At 35.2% G+C, this 17,764-nt stretch overlaps 1 protein-coding gene across 7 annotated transcripts in view; it reads right to left on the bottom strand.

Moving 5' to 3' along the window:
* Positions 1-17,764, bottom strand: part of ZNF568 (zinc finger protein 568) — a 102,591-nt gene that overhangs the window by 40,856 nt on the left and 43,971 nt on the right. For 5 of the 7 annotated variants that reach the window (XM_064489600.1, XM_064489602.1, XM_064489604.1 and 2 more), the window contains 4 exons: positions 14,881-14,963; positions 10,436-10,562; positions 10,073-10,168; positions 1,036-4,072 (listed from right to left, as the gene is read on the bottom strand). In XM_064489600.1, the coding sequence (XP_064345670.1) occupies positions 2,490-4,072; positions 10,073-10,168; positions 10,436-10,562; positions 14,881-14,919 (1,845 nt within the window). In that variant the 5' untranslated portion in view covers positions 14,920-14,963 and the 3' untranslated portion in view covers positions 1,036-2,489. Of the gene's footprint in view, positions 1-1,032; positions 4,073-10,072; positions 10,169-10,435; positions 10,563-11,875; positions 11,884-14,880; positions 14,964-16,502; positions 16,540-17,764 lie in introns of those variants that run through there. The other 2 variants (XM_064489606.1, XM_064489605.1) reach the window with 2 other exon arrangements.

The raw sequence follows: 17,764 nt of genomic DNA, 5'->3' as shown, positions 1-17,764 counted from the left end.
AAAGTTTTGCAACTAAAAAAATATTTACACAGGTTTTGTTGTGTAGGCAACACATGAACTTTGAAAACTATTTTTTAAAAGTCTACAAAAATTAAGTGTGCTACCAAAATTGGTCTTAGCACAAAACCATAAAAGAAGAGCTTATGAAATGACAACATTCATTTAGATAATAAGTTTTGGAAAATTTTTGATTTCATAAAAATCAGTGCCTGCTGTTTACAATGATAAATCACTGATAATCTTAAAAATTGCTAATTAAAGCCAAAGCTGGTATTAGTCATGCTTGTACCTCACAACTTCAGTTTGAGGAAGTTTTAGTTTTGTGAAATCAGCTTCAGATGCAGCTGACATTCAAATATTCAAAGCTAAAGATTCCTTTTGATTGACATCCCCAATCATAATCTCCTTTTTTAAAAAGGCAGTAACAGTCTTCTCTACATTAAGTAATATTATAGAGATGGGATAATAAAAAAAATTATCTGAAGTAAGAGTTGGTTCATGTATTGTTACACAGCATGAGATCCTTTTAGAGGAACTCTATTATTACTGCTTCCAACTGAAATTACATAGGTGTGTAAATCAAGGGTTGTAGAAGAAATAAAATGATCTGTAGATTAAGGGTGAAGCAATTTTACATAATTGCTTATGGGCACCTCAGGAAAATAAAAGGTTTTCTTGTTTCAAAATACTGTAATAATTAACCATGATATTAATGCATATCTTGCTTGTATGGAAATTTACAAGGGAAGAAGACTAATATTGTAGAGTCAATTTCTCAAGAAAATCTGGTTCTTTCCACAATGACTCTAAGCGTATTACTAATTAGGTAGCTATGAATCCAACAAATCAGTTGTCAAATAACGCAAGACACACTGAGAAAGTAGGGACCATAATGCCTAAAACAGTAAATAAAATCATTTTTGACTTATCACATTGCCCTCTGATTTTCAAGTGTTTAATAAATAATCATACACTTTCTTGAATCTGAGTCATAATTGGTTGAAAGTTGAGTCCTAATTTCAGAAATGTTAAAATGTGAACAAAAGGCATCATAGGATTGATAAAATATGCTTATTTCATATTATATAGTAAATAGCACTATCACTTCTAATTATTAATTTTCTGGAGCTATTCTTGACAAAATAGTCCACCATCTGATATGGCATATGGATCCATTATAATATTTTCTTCCTTGGGCATAGTTGCCCCTAGCCTGTACATTCTGAGAAATAACTACAAAAACACTACTAGTCAAGACAGCCATATCACCATTATATTTCATTAACTTTTAAGATTTATTTTATATGCTATCAATCTTTTTTTAAGGCATGAAAACTACAAGTAAAGCTAAAAGTCCCCTTTGATCAACACCCTCAGTCTAATCTCCTGCCAGAGACAACACTATCAACAATTTGGTATGCATCCTTTTTAATCCATTTTAAATAGTTTTACATACAAATATCAATAATAAAAACATATTCTATTCTTTGTGATTTCATTCCAATTTACATGAATGTTACCATACAGTATGTTTCATCTGGATCTTGATTTCTTTTTTTCACTCAACATTATTTCAGATAACTACCCATGTTACACAATACAGATCAAGTTCACTGCTTTTAACTGCCGTATACTATTCTGTTGTTTGAATATAACACATTTTATTCATCCATTACCCCTCTGTTATATAGGTTGTTTTCAATTCAGTTATATGTATTTCTTATGCATATTCATGAGTTTCTTTAGGAGGTACATCCAGAAGTGAAACTGCAGGGTCCTTTTATCTTAAAAAAAAAAAAAAAAAAAGCTTCCCTGCTTCAAAGTCATAGACAATAGCCTGTTATTTTCTTCCAAAAAGTTTGGAGTTTGGCTTTTCACATTTCAGTGTTCAAATCCTTTGGAATTCTGTTTCTTTATATATTGCAAGATTGTATGTAATTTTATTTCCCCCAATATGGAGATTCAAATACTCCAACAATTTTCATTGACAAGGCCATCATCCTCCTACTGATTCATGATGTCATGTCTAATACACATCAAGTTCACATATATTCATTAGTTACTTACATTCTGTAAAATCTTTTTACTTACCCATTAATGCACTAATATCTCACACTATTTTATAACCATAACTTCATAAAATGTGTAGTATTTGGTAGAAGGTGTGTCCTCTCTGTTCTGTTTCAAAATCATCTCAACAATCCATAGACTTCTATTTCACATGAATTTTAGATTTTTTTAAAGATCCTGGCAAATTCTTCTTAGATGTTTGGAACTATATTAGGTCTATAGATTAACTTGGGGAGTTCTGGCATTTTATGATACTGAGTTTTTCCATCTATATCCATCATATTTCTCTCCATTTACTCTTTTGCCCTTCAATAAAGCTTTATATTTTTTTCATAGAGATCTGGTTCATTTTTTGAGATTATGCCAAGATTTTTAAAGTTAAGGAAAGCATGGGTTGAATTTAAGAGGTCTTTATTCATTTAGTATACTCGGCGTTTCTCACCTGTATGACCTCTCTTATGGATAGAAAGGGATGCTCTTTGAGAGAATGCTTTCCCACATTCATTACATTCAAAGGGTTTCTCTCCAGTGTGACTTCTCATATGTATAATAAGTAACGAGCACTGAGAGAAGGCTTTTCCACATTTATTACATTCATAGGGTTTCTCCCCTGTATGACTTCTGACATGAAGAGTAAGGGAAGAGATTCGAGAGAAGGCTTTACCACATTCATTACATTTAAATGGTTTCTCTCCAGTATGAATTTTTTCATGCTCAAGGAGGTTCTGCCTCTGACTGAAAGCTTTTCCACACTGATTACAATGATAGGGTTTCTCTCCCGTGTGAATTTTCTCATGTTCAGTGAGATTTGATTTCTGACTAAAGGCTTTCCCACATACTGTACATGCATAGGGTTTTTCACCAGTATGAATTCTCTGGTGTCGAATGAGGTTTGACATCTGAATAAAAGCTTTCCCACATTCATTACATTCATAAGGTTTCTCTCCAGTATGAATTTTCTGATGTGTGATGAGATTTTCCTTCCGGCTGAAGGCTTTTCCACATTCATTACATTCATAGGGTTTCTCAGCTGTATGATTTCTCATATGTACAGTAAGGGATGAACTTTGAGAGAAAGCTTTCCCACATTCGCTACATACATAGGGTTTCTCACCTGTATGACTTCTCATATGTATAATAAATACTGAGCACTGAGAGAAGGCTTTTCCACATTTATTACACTTATAAGGTTTCTCCCCTGTGTGACTTCTCATATGTAGGGTAACAGATGACATTCGAGAAAAAGCTCTACCACATTCATTACATGCATAAGGTTTCTCCCCAGTATGAATTTTCTCATGCTCAATAAGATTTTGCTTCTGGCTGAAGGATTTTCCACATTCCTTACATTCATAGGGTTTCTCTCCAGTATGAATTCTCTCATGTTCAATGAGATTTGATTTCTGACTGAAGGCCTTCCAACAATCCTTACATGCATAAGGTTTCTCTCCGGTATGAATTCTCTGGTGTCTAATGAGGTTTGACATCTGAATGAAAGCTTTTCCACATTCATTACATTTGAATGGTTTTTCTCCAGTATGAATTTTTTGATGTGTAATAAGATTTTCCTTCCTGCTGAAAGCTTTTCCACATTCCTTACATTCATAGGGTTTCTCTCCAGCGTGAATTCTCTCATGTCTGATGAGGTCAAATTTATGACTAAAGTCTTGTCCACAATGATTACACTTAAAGGGGGTTACAAGATGGGATGAGCAATGGTAAAATGGTTTCTCATACTTATTACACTCATAGCTTTTCTCTCTTATACAGCCTTTCTCATAACTAAGTAAATCTACATTATGTTCAAAACCCTTATCAAGAGAGTCACATTCATAGAAGTTTTGTCTTGAAGTAACAATGTCTGAGCTCAGAGGAAATATCTTGGCAACTTTTTTACATTCAATGACATTTTCCTTTATTAGAGTTTTCTTGGAGATGCATGTGACTTTCCTCACAAGTGTTTCCTGTTGCTTCTTGATCTGTTCATCAACTTCCCAAACTTCTAAAATGGAGGACCAAAAATTACTTTTGAATTTTTCTACTACTGCACTATTGATAACATTTCCGAAATTCCCTAAAGTGGGGTTGATCTTTGTTGTTGGCTCTAGTCTCCAAATACGAAAGAAATCTAAAGTGCAAATGTCCCTAGTTCCTAAGACTTGAGAAGTTAACTCCTATAGATAATACTATGGAGAGAAAACTGCCAATAGGCCCACGCTGCTTTGATTGATTTAAATGTGTACTTATACAATGCAGAAATCAGTAAAATGAATAGAATAATTAAGATGAAAAAGCAAACACATAAATAACTGGATAGGGAGTCAAATGACTAGAGGATAAAATTAACACTTGTGGTTTAACACAATGGATTGATTGTGCCGTTTATTCTTTTGCTGTCATTTTAATGGAAATTAAAATGACAGCAAAAGAATAAAGATTCAAACCCACAGGAGCAAAGGAACTAGGAATGTAAAAAGAGTAAATAAGAGATTTCAACAAAATAATGGATGATGAAAGGCATATAGAGAACTGTCAACTGATAGCTGCGCTAAGAAATTCAAGTTTTGTGCTATCAAGATTTAAATGTCAAGCAACAAAGTGATTTGGCGATAAGACACTGCAAAACCTCAAGAATTGGAGGATTCAGGTACTCAAAAGGCAGAGATAAGAGTAGGGCTGAAAAAAAGAGGATTAATCTAGAGTCTGAAAAGGGAGCAGATCCCTGAGGCAGATATTATGGATCTGCTTAGGTAACATCTATTCCAATCTCCTATGTTTTTCCATCCTGCAAAGGATGAGACAGTTAGAAGTACATTTCCTAGACACATTTGAATGCAGGGTTCTGAATGTGATTTAGATTCACCATACAACATTTTAATTCAAAAATGAATTTAAAGGGGAAAAAAAGTGGGCATTTTGTTTGTGATGTTACAACAGAAATGGAAGCTGTAGAGGCATTTTCCTGGTTCAACAAGAAGCAATTTCTTGATCACACAGTAGCAGCTCACTTCTATGGTATGGTTTTGAGACTTATTCCTAAAGGCTTATCCTATAGTCTGTCCTTCAGTCCTCCCCCAAATTCTGTGGGGGTATTTAATACCTTCACATAAATTCCTTCCTTCTTAAATCACCAGTGAATAGATTCTTTTCTCTCTGACTGAACCCTGACCAATACACCACAACCCCTGAGTCCACACAGGAAGTAGCCATGTGTCCACCATCCAAGCAGGAAAAGGAAGCCTCACTTTCTGAAGAAAACGAAACACAGAGGCTCTAGACATAGGAATAAGTGAACTAGATACAGAGGAATGGCTTCATATTAAAAAAGTAGGAATTATACAAACATTTATATTTTGAATAGTGAGACCTCCAATTCCTTTCTGTTGGTTAGCCTCACAGGTACTGGCATGTACCTCCAGGTAGGAGATAGGAAGAGATCCATAGAATTGGCTTTTGGATTCCACAAAACACTCCTAGGTTCTAATCTAACCATTACAATACACTATGTCTCGTACTCAAAGAGCAACACAAATGTGTTAACTGTAAGAATTTTAGAATTTCCTTCTTATCCATTCATATATCAACATGAAGTAAACTAATGACATTCATGGATTCCTTATTTAAATAAAGATTTTAAGAGCTCAGTAAAATTAAAACTAGATTAAAAAAACAAAGCAAGCAGAAAAATTAGCTAAGTAGTAATTCTAGAAATGATAAAAAGTAATACAAAGATATGTAATTAACAGCCATATCTTGGCTCAGTAGTAACAGTATGTCAATGATAACAAAATAAGCAGTGAAAAATGAGTTGAGTATTTATCTTTCTTGGTCTGTAGATACATATATCAGGGTAATCACATAATTGATGAGAGTTCTTTACTGGAGAATTTCAGCTAATAAAATAATGGATCTAGGCAATAATCATCAATGGCTGCTAAAATCCTTAAGTGAAAGGTTAATAAGTATCTTTAAAACAGGTGAATTCTGATTCACAACACATGCATCTGTCTCAACACATGATCAATCTCAGTATTTCTCAAAGTGACACAAACCAACATAAGATGCAGTAAGATGTACACAGCAACCATCAAATCCTGTTGTGTTCAGCTTTTGTTCTTTCATCATGGCTCACATACTGTTACCAAAATGATAATATTCTTTTCTGTGTCATTGGCTCTATGTTGGTTTTCCATACTCTTGGAGTTCCATCAGCTGTGGGTTACTGAAAATTCAGATAACTGGATATTTTTAAATCTTTATATTCAGTTATCTTACAAGCGTCTGCTTGTAACTAACTATTGTAACCTTGCTGCCAAGTTAGATGCAACCAGGCAAAAGGCAAAACTATAGCTTCAGTGGTTAAAGAAGGGATAAAGTTAAATTGCCAACAACATTTAAAAACATAAAAGAGGTCCTGAAAGCAGACAAAGATTGGAACTCTCTGACTCTATACTAGATAACCCACCAGGTATTTCACTAATCCTTTATAATCAGACATACTTTTAATTTTACTCCACAAATATGTCATGTTAATTTTACTCTCCAAATCTTTTGTTATTTTTTTTCATTTCCTAAGTAAGTCTTAAGATCTATAGATCTTAACAGGAAAACAGCTTTAAGCCCTCTTTAAAACAAACAAAGAAACAAACAAATACTTTCTTGATCTTGTTACTCCTTCTACAGCCCTTCTCTTAAAACTTTTAAGGTATTCTCTGTCTGATTCATTCATTTACTAAATAAATGCCTCACATGTAACTTAAGATTTCAACAATATTTCATGTGGTTCTGCTGTCTTTTTTTTTAAACTCTAACTGAATCCTTCTGCACTTACTCTGAAGTTCTGTAAGTATTTTAAAACAACAAAAACAATAAGAAAAATCTCTCTAAATATAGCTCTACATTAATCAATTCATGAATCTTTTACATGAAGAATAAGACACAGACTTACTTTCTGTTGGTGAGTTAATAACTTAAGTCTCAGACATCAAAGTCTGAAAATATATACTATAACACAGTACTGTCTTATATGTTTTTAGACACCAAGTCACTCCAGTAGATGAAAGTAGAAAGTTAGCTCAGAGATGGGGGAGGATTTATATAGGCTGGAAATGCTGGGGACCATTTATTAGAAACTGAGATCAAAGTTAAACAACTTCTAGAACCAAGACAGGTAAGAGCACTCATAAAAGGCACACTTAAAGCCACACTTAAAGGCAAAGTTGTGAAGAGTTTCACAATACTGGAGACATTAAAGACAACATATTCCAATCTTGTCATTTCTGCAGATATATACTGACTCAAAGATATGAACACACCTATATCATAAAGGAAAAAGGAGTCTCTATGTAATTTAGAACCATTATGTATAATGTTCAATGAGGGCTGGAGAAAAGAAGCCATGTAAAACAGTTCATAAGGGAATAAGAAATGAACAATAAACAGGAACTAAGGAGAAATCAGAATCCTTTAGAGAGGAGCAAAGAAGAAAGTTCCAAGAAGGTGATCCACAGGATAAATACAGAAGAGGACTTCGCTGTTTCAATATGGTGGAACTAAACATCTCTGTCTCCTCTCCTCTCTGCAAACATGAAGAAGAAACAGAAAAAGAAAATATATCTTCAATAAAAGCAAGACAGCTAAACTCCAATTCCAGTGCATAAGGAAAGACCAGAGGACAGACTGAACCAAGTAGGGAAAAAGCCAGGGACAGTGGCTGTTCTCTCTTATCTCAGACAGAAAGCATGGTGAACAGAGTTCTCCACAGAAGGCACACCCTGTGGGCAGAATGAATGAGTCATTTTTTGCAAAAATGGGATCCAGATGTGTTTATAACAGGCGGGAACATCATGGTCTTTATCTGGCCCTGTCAAATGGTAGGAAAGACAGAGCTAAACAAGGAGATGTGAGATAGACATTATTCTTGTACAAGCAGGCTGCTGGCACTGGGGTGCAGAATAGATACTAAGTGCCAGAGGAAGCAAGCAACTGATAATCTCTGATTCAGGAGAAGCAAAGGGCAACCCAACTTTCAACACAAAACTCTGTGTGATAAAAGAGGTCAAATGAGCAACAGAGGCTTCCTACTAGCTCAGAGCATTTTTCTGGACAATCTTCAACACTTTCCTTCTGTAAATAGTGGGTCCAGCAGGAAATAATCTTATTCAAAGATGAGGAATGATAGTTATAAAAGGAACCAGCATCAGATCTATGCAATGACACTATAGAAACCAAAAAACATGAATATATAAGTTTAAAGGAAACTCTGATATTGACTGATCAATAAGCCTCATAAAGTTCTAAAGCTTAAAAAAAAAAAAAAGAAATCTATGGGCATCCAAGCAATAATATAAAGTCACCTATGAGGAGAAACAATTGAGCTTCAGATTTCTCCAAGCAACATTCAAAGCCAGGAGACAGTAAAGGACTGTCTAAAGTCCTTAGGTAACTGTCTACAAAAACGTCCAGGAAGACACTATGCTCAAGAATTATGTACACAGCCAAATCTCAGCTAAATAGAAAGGTTTTTTAAAAAGGTATTTTCTTACATGCAAAACCTCAGAGACACTAGTTCGCACTAAATTACAAGCTCTATGAGGACAGGACTTTGTTCAGTACACTGCCATATATCTATGCCCAGAATAGTACTTCATCCATATTGTTACGGCTATAAATGTGGTTTCCTTTTCCTTATAACTTCTACTTAATTGTTGAAGTATACATGAACACCACTGATTTTTATTTGTTAATCTGATAACCTACCATCTCACTAGATTCTCTTACTATTTGTTGCAGTTGATTCCCATGTGTTTTATGGGGATACTATCTTATCATCTGTAAATAAAGATGGTTTTTTACAGGGTCCTTTCCAATTCTTCTAGTACTGATTTTTTTTTCTCTTGTCTATTACTTAGGTATAAACCTTAATAAGAAATTTACAAAAGTTACAAAGGAAACATTGGAAAGCATTTCTGAAGGACACAAAAACAGACAGATCTGAACAAAGAAACAGATGATGTTCTTGGATAGAAAAGTTCGACATTATGAAGATGTCAACTCTCCGAAAGTTAATTTATACTTCTAACACATTCCCAACAAAAAATCCAGCAGGTTTTTCTCTGGAAATAGACAGGTGAATCTAAAATTCATATGGTAAAATAAACAACTTTTTCAGGACAACCCTGAAAAAGAAGTGTATGCAACTGAGAAAAGAAAGGGACTGAGTGTCAAGGATAAGAGAGAGACTCACTCTTCAATGTTATCTTTTGGACTATTTATATTTTTAACCAACTATGCATGTGTTATATTTTCAAAAAAATTTAAAGGAATGAAAGGTGGGAATAAGCAAAAGAAGGCAACAATCTGTAATCCAGAAACTTTTAAAGTTTGGTGTGGGGGTGGTAAGGCTGGGAGGTTTAGCTCAGTGGCAGAGCTTAGCATGCACTAGGTCCTGGGTTCAATCCCCAGTACTGCTATTAAAATAGATTAATTAATTAATTAAATTAACCTAACCCCCTCCCCCCGACACAAAACTAAACAAAGAAAACAAAGCTATATGGGAATATGAGGTTTGTGAAATGCAATGGGAAGTGTGAATACTGTTACAAAACTGAGGCTTTTCAAAATGGGAAGAAGGTAAGAAACGAAAAGGAATCTAACTCTGAAACTGTGTTTTTAAATACTACACATCCATGAAATATTGAATGCATGAGGGAAAAAAAACACTATGAACACAAAGGAAAGAGAGAGCTATGGATCAGAGACAGGGACAAAATCCTGTAAATGAATTAGGGAAGTTTTGGTATCCTGAAATCAGACAGGGCTACTGGCCTTCTTAAATTTGAAAAAGGAAGATTGCTCTAATGTATGAATAGCATCTGAAAGCATCACAATGATCTAAGGCACTTTAGAAGACTAGGGCCTTTAAGAAAATGTGAAATGGTATCAACCCCCTGAACAACTGTCATGTGGCTTTCTATTCAGACCTGCCTTTTCACTTATTTACCTGGATAGTGTCTTCCAAATATTTCCTCTTCTACCACCCATGGCTCCTCCTCCTGCTCCAACTTGAAGATCACATCTGGTTTGGTGACTTGATAGCCTATAATGGGAGACAGCAAAGGACTTGAATGTTAACGCTAGAGACAGTCATCTAGATTTTGGGCTAAGTCCTGGGAACTTGACCTGTGAAAGGTAAGAATGGAGGAACTTCCACAGTAAGACAAAGTAATTAGCCTTTACTCTGAAGACAAGCACATACAATCACATGGAGAAAGGGAAGCCTAGTTAACGACATCAGGCAAGCTGAAGTCTTCACACATTGCAAAAATGGAAAAGAATCTATGTAAGGTTGCAAAGCTACCCTTACCCACTGTGACTAGGTTGCTATAGTTCTCCAGCATCACATCACGGTACAAGTCCCTCTGAGCAGGTTTCATTTGTTGCCATTCCTCCTGGGTGAGGTCCACAGCCACATCCTTAAATGTTACTGTTTCCTGTGAAAACACAACCTTAATTAATCTGAAGCCATCAAAACTAGACACTATGGTCAAAACTGTAAGAACTCATTTAGCTACTATCCAGGGATCAGATACTGTATATCAGGTCTATATTTACCTAATTTTGTATTTATACTGTGGGAGAAAATACACCATAGTAGAAGTATCCTATAAGAGTATGCTAATTATTGAGTCAGCAAACTTTGTAATTCATCTATTATGCAGGAAACTGGAAATGGTGGTCACTGATTTGCACTGGACTGTGACAGAGATGGAAGAGTTAGATGTGACTCACAGGTAACTGGCTTAGAACCACTCCAAGCAATTGTGTGATCTAGTGAGAAAGAGAACACGGAAAAAGTAGGGAAGGGAGAGAATTAAGGCAGGAGGAAGGAGGAGGGGTATGAAAATTTGAATGTGCAAAGTCTGAAATTTCTGTAGGACTTTCCAGATGGAAATGTTCCACCATGCAGTTAGCAGTACAAAGAGAGGAGATGACAATTTCTCAGTCCATCAACCTAAAATTGGGAGCTGAATGCATGGCTAAAGGATATGAGGGGTTGTAGAGAACATACACAGTGGGTAAAGGGCCAAGGGCATTATCAGTAGTGAAGCATCAAAGAAAGAGTCTCAGGTTTTTGTTTCTTGCTTATTGTATTACAATCACAGGATGAGAAAACTATGAGAGTGGTATAATAGAAACTAAAACACAAATCATAAATTTCTGGAAAAGAATGTTACTTGATCACAAATATCTAACTCTTCCTCCTTATTTAAAAACTTCAATATCCAAATAAGGAAATAAAGAAAAATATTTATCTATAAAGGCTCTAAGAAAGAAATCTATATCCCACATTTGGGAGAATATTCAAGAAATAGTATAAATAAGATAGAAAAACAGGAAATACCAATGAAAATTACCAAAGGCTGAATCACAATGAATGTTTCTGAGAAACTATCTCTATGATCTATGATCATTACTACCATCAATATCATCATCATTGTCATCTATTGAGTACTACTATGTGCCATGCAGTTAGAATTTCTTTAGATATATTAACTTTCAAAATTCACCTAATAAGGTTATGAAATAGCTACTATTATTGTCCATTTGAAAGATAAGGAACTCAGGGTTAAGAATAACTCTCCCATGGTCATAAAGCTACTATGTGGTAGAGCTGAAATTCCAGCCCAAGCAGTGTAGCAGCAGAGCCCATATTTTTATCCATCAAATTGTACTTCTCCAAGTCAGCAGGAAGTCTCAGGATCCCACAAGTATCCCCCAATTCAAGACAGATAATTGGAAACACAAGAAGTCCTGCACTCAAAACTCACTTTCTCGCTATGCCACTCCTGGGTGTTTTCCAGAGAAAACTCTAATTCAAAAAAATACATGCATCCCAATGTTTATAGCAGCATTATTTATAATAGCCAAGACATGGAAGCAATCTAAATGTCCATTGACAGATGAATGGATAAAGATGTGGTGTGTACACATGTACACACACACAGAGGAATACTACTCAACCATAAAAAAGAGTGAAACAATTCCATTTGCAGCAACATGGATGACCTAGAGATTATCATACTAAGTGAAGTAAGTCAGACAGAGAAAGACAAATATCATATGACACCACTTATATGTGGAATCTTTAAAAAATGACAAATGAACTTGTTTACAAAACAGAGACTCACAGACATAGAAGACAAACTATGGTTATCAAAGGGGAAAGGGGTGGAAAGGGATAAATTGAGAGTCTGGAATTAGCAGATACAAACTACTATATGCAGAATAGATAAACAACAAGGTCCTACTGTATAGCACAGGGAACTATATTCAACAGCTGCTTATAACCTATAATGAAAAAGAATATGAAAAAACATATATGTGTAGAACTGAATCACTATGCTGCTCACCAGAAACTAACACAATATTGTAAATCAACTATACTTCAGTTAAAAAATACTCCAAAGCTATGAAAAGAAACTATCTCTATAACTTAATATTAGGAAAGATATCTTAGAAAAGATCAACATTGGCAACTCATGAAAGAAAAGACTATTAAATATTAATGTTGCATAGATCAGTTCAAAGAGTGCTCTTGGGATGAAAGATTGAAGTTCTCCATGGGATGTAACAGTCACTCAATAATGTATGTTATCCTGAGGAGATAGAAGATTTAGCCAGTCGTCCCCATGATTAGTGATGTGGGAAGGTAAAAATAAATGTCTCCCAAGTTTAACAATAACTACCAAAATTAATGTTGTGTATTCATTTTAACTAAATTCTTATTGGATGCACATATTTATCATATGCTAGATGTACTATCCAAATTTAAAGTTTCTATACAACAAAAGATACATGATAACATATAAGTGACAAGGTAGGGTGTATAGCTCAGTGGTAGAGTGCATGCTTAGCATGCATGAGGTCCTGAGTTCAATGCCAAGTACCTCCTCCAAGAATAAATAAATACATAAACTTAATTACCTCCCCCCAACCAGAAAAAAAAATATGTAAGTGACAGATTAGAAAAAGATACCTGCATAAATCCTAATACTGAAGTAGGCATTCTTAAAATTCTTTAATTTCAAGTAGAAAAAGGACTAACAACATAACATTATTGTAAAAGATTTTTCTAGCTACTATATAGTCTATTCAAACATAAATAAAAGCTGCCATGAATATTACATCCATATTCTAGAATGAATTTAGGTCTGCATGCCCAGGAACGTGGGCAGTCCATTTCTATTCGATAGTCCAGAACAAAACACCTGGTTCTAGTATCTGAAAGGAACTGCATGAATTCTTTGAAAGCTAAGAGTGTCCTATTTGTAGATCACAACTCCTTATCTCTAGCTTTTTATTCTATAAAGAAAATGCACATGTGAACTAATTATTTGGAATCCTCTTATAAAAGATGGTCATTACCTACTAATTCAAAATACATCTAAAAATGTATCTGCAGATCTTAATGGTCTATTTCTTTGTGACATTATTATTTAAAAATATTTATTGGCCATCCGCATTTTTTCCAACTACTTCCCCATGTTCTTCACCTAATTTTCTATATTCTTAACTATTGTTTTTAAAGAATTGTTAGTGTATTTCTGTATATGTACTATAAAAAGTGTTTCTAGTTTTGCCTTATTACAGTATTTATGGGAGTTTTACTGAAGACAAGGCTTAATTTTGTGAACCCAAATCAGGCATCTTCTCTTTTATCTTATCAGTTTTATATGTTAAACTAAAAAGGTAGGTCAGTAAATACAGCCAACACATCCAAAGATCTTTTCAGGTAGGAAAGATTTATATAGCTAATAATTAACAATATTTATTACTTATGGAGCACTTACTATGCACATTTAACCCTCCCAACATTTTTATGGGATAAGTATTATTATTATCTCCATTTACAGATGATGTAGTTTAGACCAAAGAGATTAAGAAACTTGCCCATAATTATGTGCTTAGTAAATTGCTGAGCCAAGATTTGAACCCAAGTCTGTCTAGGCCCAGAAAACCACTCTGCAGGAGAAATAACTGGATGAGCCACATAATCATATGGTCAAAAAAGTGTGTTTCAGGATGGAAAAGATAGGAGCTGAGGAAAAAGAGGCAGTAAAGTGGAAAATATTTAAAATACAGGAGTGTGAGGGATTCCAGAGCTGGAAATAAACAAACAAAAAAAAGAAGAGTGGAGGAAAATGAGTCATTCTGCAAGAAGATGAAGAATACTGCATCTTCTGAGACCATTAAAAAACATTTTAAGAGTTGTAGATACCAGAACTGTAAGATTTTTCCATAGAATATTAGTATATATTTTAGCTCCACTTAAAAAATTTCAGCTGAAGACAACATACATGTAGTATCATTTGAAAGTGGTGTTCAATTTACTCTTGAATATAATTCTAGTTTTTAATCTATGGCCAAGATGTACTTTTTAAAAATTGAAGTTAAAATTATAAGAATTATGGAGTTACTTTGGAATATGTACCAATGAAACACTTTTCTTTTTCTTGAATTGTAAGCTTTTCCCCATAAACAGTGCAAATTATGGGGTGAACTTTATGTCTCATTTGGTTTTGCTTCTCCATATCATAATTCAAATTTGAACTCAACTTTAATAAGTCTGAGTGGACCTATTTCTGCATAGCCATATCTCGCATTTCCCCTGGTTCTGATTTTCTAGCCATATTTTCCCTCACCTTGATTTTCAATTTAGTTTTTATCCAGCTTTCTAGTAGGTTAACGTAAGCCACTGCAACTGCATTGTAAAATAATGCAGGAAACAAGTAAATGCTTAAAACGTACAAGAGAACTGGTCATATCCTCTTCCAGAGAACTAGTCATATCCTCTTCTTCCTCAAAAAGGGCACAGTCCAGATAATGCCAAGCTGAGGAAAGAGAAATAAAAAACAATTTACTTCAGAGCTTCAGATAAAGGAATATAGAAATCTTCATCACCAGCTCTAAGATCCCCTATAATGATCCTCAGAGCTCTGAGAAATGTTAACCACCACCAGGCTATAGAGACACTGAAATATACATAGATGGCTTGTAATTTAATCATATAGGGTCTGATGGGAATTTCTGGAGGGCTAAGTATAGGATGCCCAATGAATCCGTTGACACTATAGTATTTCTGTAGGCTTCTGCTATATTATTCCTAATAGGAGATTGATCTTAAGTATATAATAATAAATACCACAAAAATTTAATGATTAAATTATTTATGAAGCACTATAAACAATTTGGAAAAAATTAATCACAGACAGGTTATAGGCATTATGGAACATTCATATGATGGAATGAAATGCAGTTATAATTCTAATGTCATTTTAAAATAACTTAATTTATTATTTACCCTAAAAAATTCAGGGCCTTCAGGTTAAAAATGGAAGACTGAATACTTGCATTTATTTCTGCTCTCTCCAAAACACAAGCAAATAAAAGTAACAAAAGAAAATGAAACTCACAAGGACAAAGAATATAGAAGACTTTAGCAGGTAAGAGATGTCAACAAAAATTTTGAAAGCTAGAGAGCCAGACAGATGATTGGTGTCTAACTTAGAGAAAGCTAAAGCTTAAGTGAAGGTGAGTGAGGAAATCATGGCTGAACACTCGAAAGGCTCAGGAATGGAGCCTATGGCTATTTCTGCAGGCAGGAGGAGTTTGGGGTGGGACTGAAAAATTGGGAACTGAATGTAAGGTTGGGTTGAAGCAATGTAGAGAAAATAAGGGAATTAGGTGAAAGCTGTCATATTGAAAGATGAGATGCTCCACTGCAAACTTCTTCTTTTGCCTCCCAAAAGCAGGATTCTGGCTTTTCCTCCTCAGACAAAATCTAGAGCTTCTTGCTGGGGAAACTGACCAGCCCAAAAGAAAATGCATGCAGATCCTGACATCTGGTCAACGTTCAACCTCTAATAAAACACCATATTAGAAAGAAGGGCAAGGAGGAGAGTGGGTTGGAATGGGCTGGGATAACAAGCAAGGGGTTAGGTAGAAAACAGATAATCCTTATCTCCACTGTCAAAAGTCAATAGGAAATACCTAAAACAGAAATCAAACATTAGCAGTATGAGGATGTTATTCAGAAAAGCAGAGATGAAAAAAAGTTCAAAGTGGTTTGCCTATGGGTGGTGGGAACAGGGGATGGGAAGGGATGGAATAGGAAACTTTTGTTTATGGTTATATACTTAACAGCGCTCTTAAAAAAGATCTAAACATATTTTAAAAAATAGAAATTACATTGAAATTTACTAAAAAGACAACAGTCAAGTTTATAAAATAAAAAACAGACGTCAACCATGCACAGTCAATAAGTTGTGAACCTTCTTGGTAAGAGTAATGAATTTCCTAATTCTTTTTACTCTCTCTGTCCGTGAATGTATGGCCTCTCTCCTAAACTGCCCATCTCTGAGCCACCTCACCTCGCCTTTCCAACATCTGCATCAAACGCTCCACTGTCAGACAGCTACTGCTGATCTCTGAAGGTTGAGCTGTCACTCAGGCCTTCCTCACTCTAGGCAGAGGAGTTAAGGTAGGGTGCAGGTCCAGCTATTCCAGGGTTCCCTCTATCTCAGGACTCCTTAACTTCTGGGGAAGGTCTCAGATCAGGAGGTCTTTTTCCATAATAGTTACCTTCTCTTTAGGGTTCTTTCAACTCACATCATAGATCTGTCTTATCTTTGTGGAGCCAGGACCTGTAGGCTTATGACACAAATCAAATTCAACTGAGGTCTTCCCACTGGATCCCTGTGGGAACCACCCTCCAAGGTGGCCCTGAATGATCACTGTTTTCTGGTATTCATGTCTTTCATACATCCCTCCCACACTGAATAGAGTTGACCTGTACAACCAATAGGATATTGCAAAAATGACAGTGTATGACTTCCAGGGCTAAGTCATAAAAGACATTGTGGTTTCTGTCTTGCACATTTTTGAGTCATGTACTGAGAAGGAAGTCAGCCACCATGCCAAGAAGACACTCAGCCAGCCCTAGCGAGAGGCCAGCAGCCAACACTAACTTGCCAGCCCTCTTGGAAGCAAATCCTCCAGTTCCAGTTAGCCTTCTGATGACTGCAGTTCTGCCAACAACTTAACTGCGACTTCATGAAATATCTGAACCAGAATATCCAGCTAAGTCATTCCCCGCTACAAAAACTGAGATAATAAATGCTTGTTGTTGTTCAAGCCACTAAATTTTGAGGTACCTTATTACACAGTAATAGATAACTGATACAGTTCCAAATAATTAGCTTCCTTGTTTGTAATTCACATTGCCTGTTGTCACTGACCAGAGATGCTGGATGCAGAGACAGCAGGAGTCTGGAAAACTCAAAAGACTCAGCAGCTCAGGTTGAACCAAGTGCTCAAATAGAGACACCAAGAGTTTAGAAACAAAGTAAATACAATAATGATGTTCACATACTTATCTGCTCCTCAAATATATTTTGTGAGCAAAGGAATAGGCCTGATGTAGTGACAGATAAAGAGCTGAATCAAAAAACCCAAGAATTGCAGTAAAAGAGAGTTGCATTAAAAGTCCGGCTCTTCCATTTCCTATCTATCCTGACAACTTGAGTAAACAAGAATTGCAATTTATAATTCCCATACTCTTCATTTGAAATGAGAATTACACTCATGTCACATTGATAGCTGATGATAAATAAAATGGCTATTAAGAAATATT

This window comes from Camelus dromedarius, chromosome 9, assembly GCF_036321535.1.
Source record: "Camelus dromedarius isolate mCamDro1 chromosome 9, mCamDro1.pat, whole genome shotgun sequence".
Lineage (NCBI taxonomy): Eukaryota > Metazoa > Chordata > Mammalia > Artiodactyla > Camelidae > Camelus > Camelus dromedarius.
This window is presented reverse-complemented; position numbering and strand designations above follow the sequence as displayed.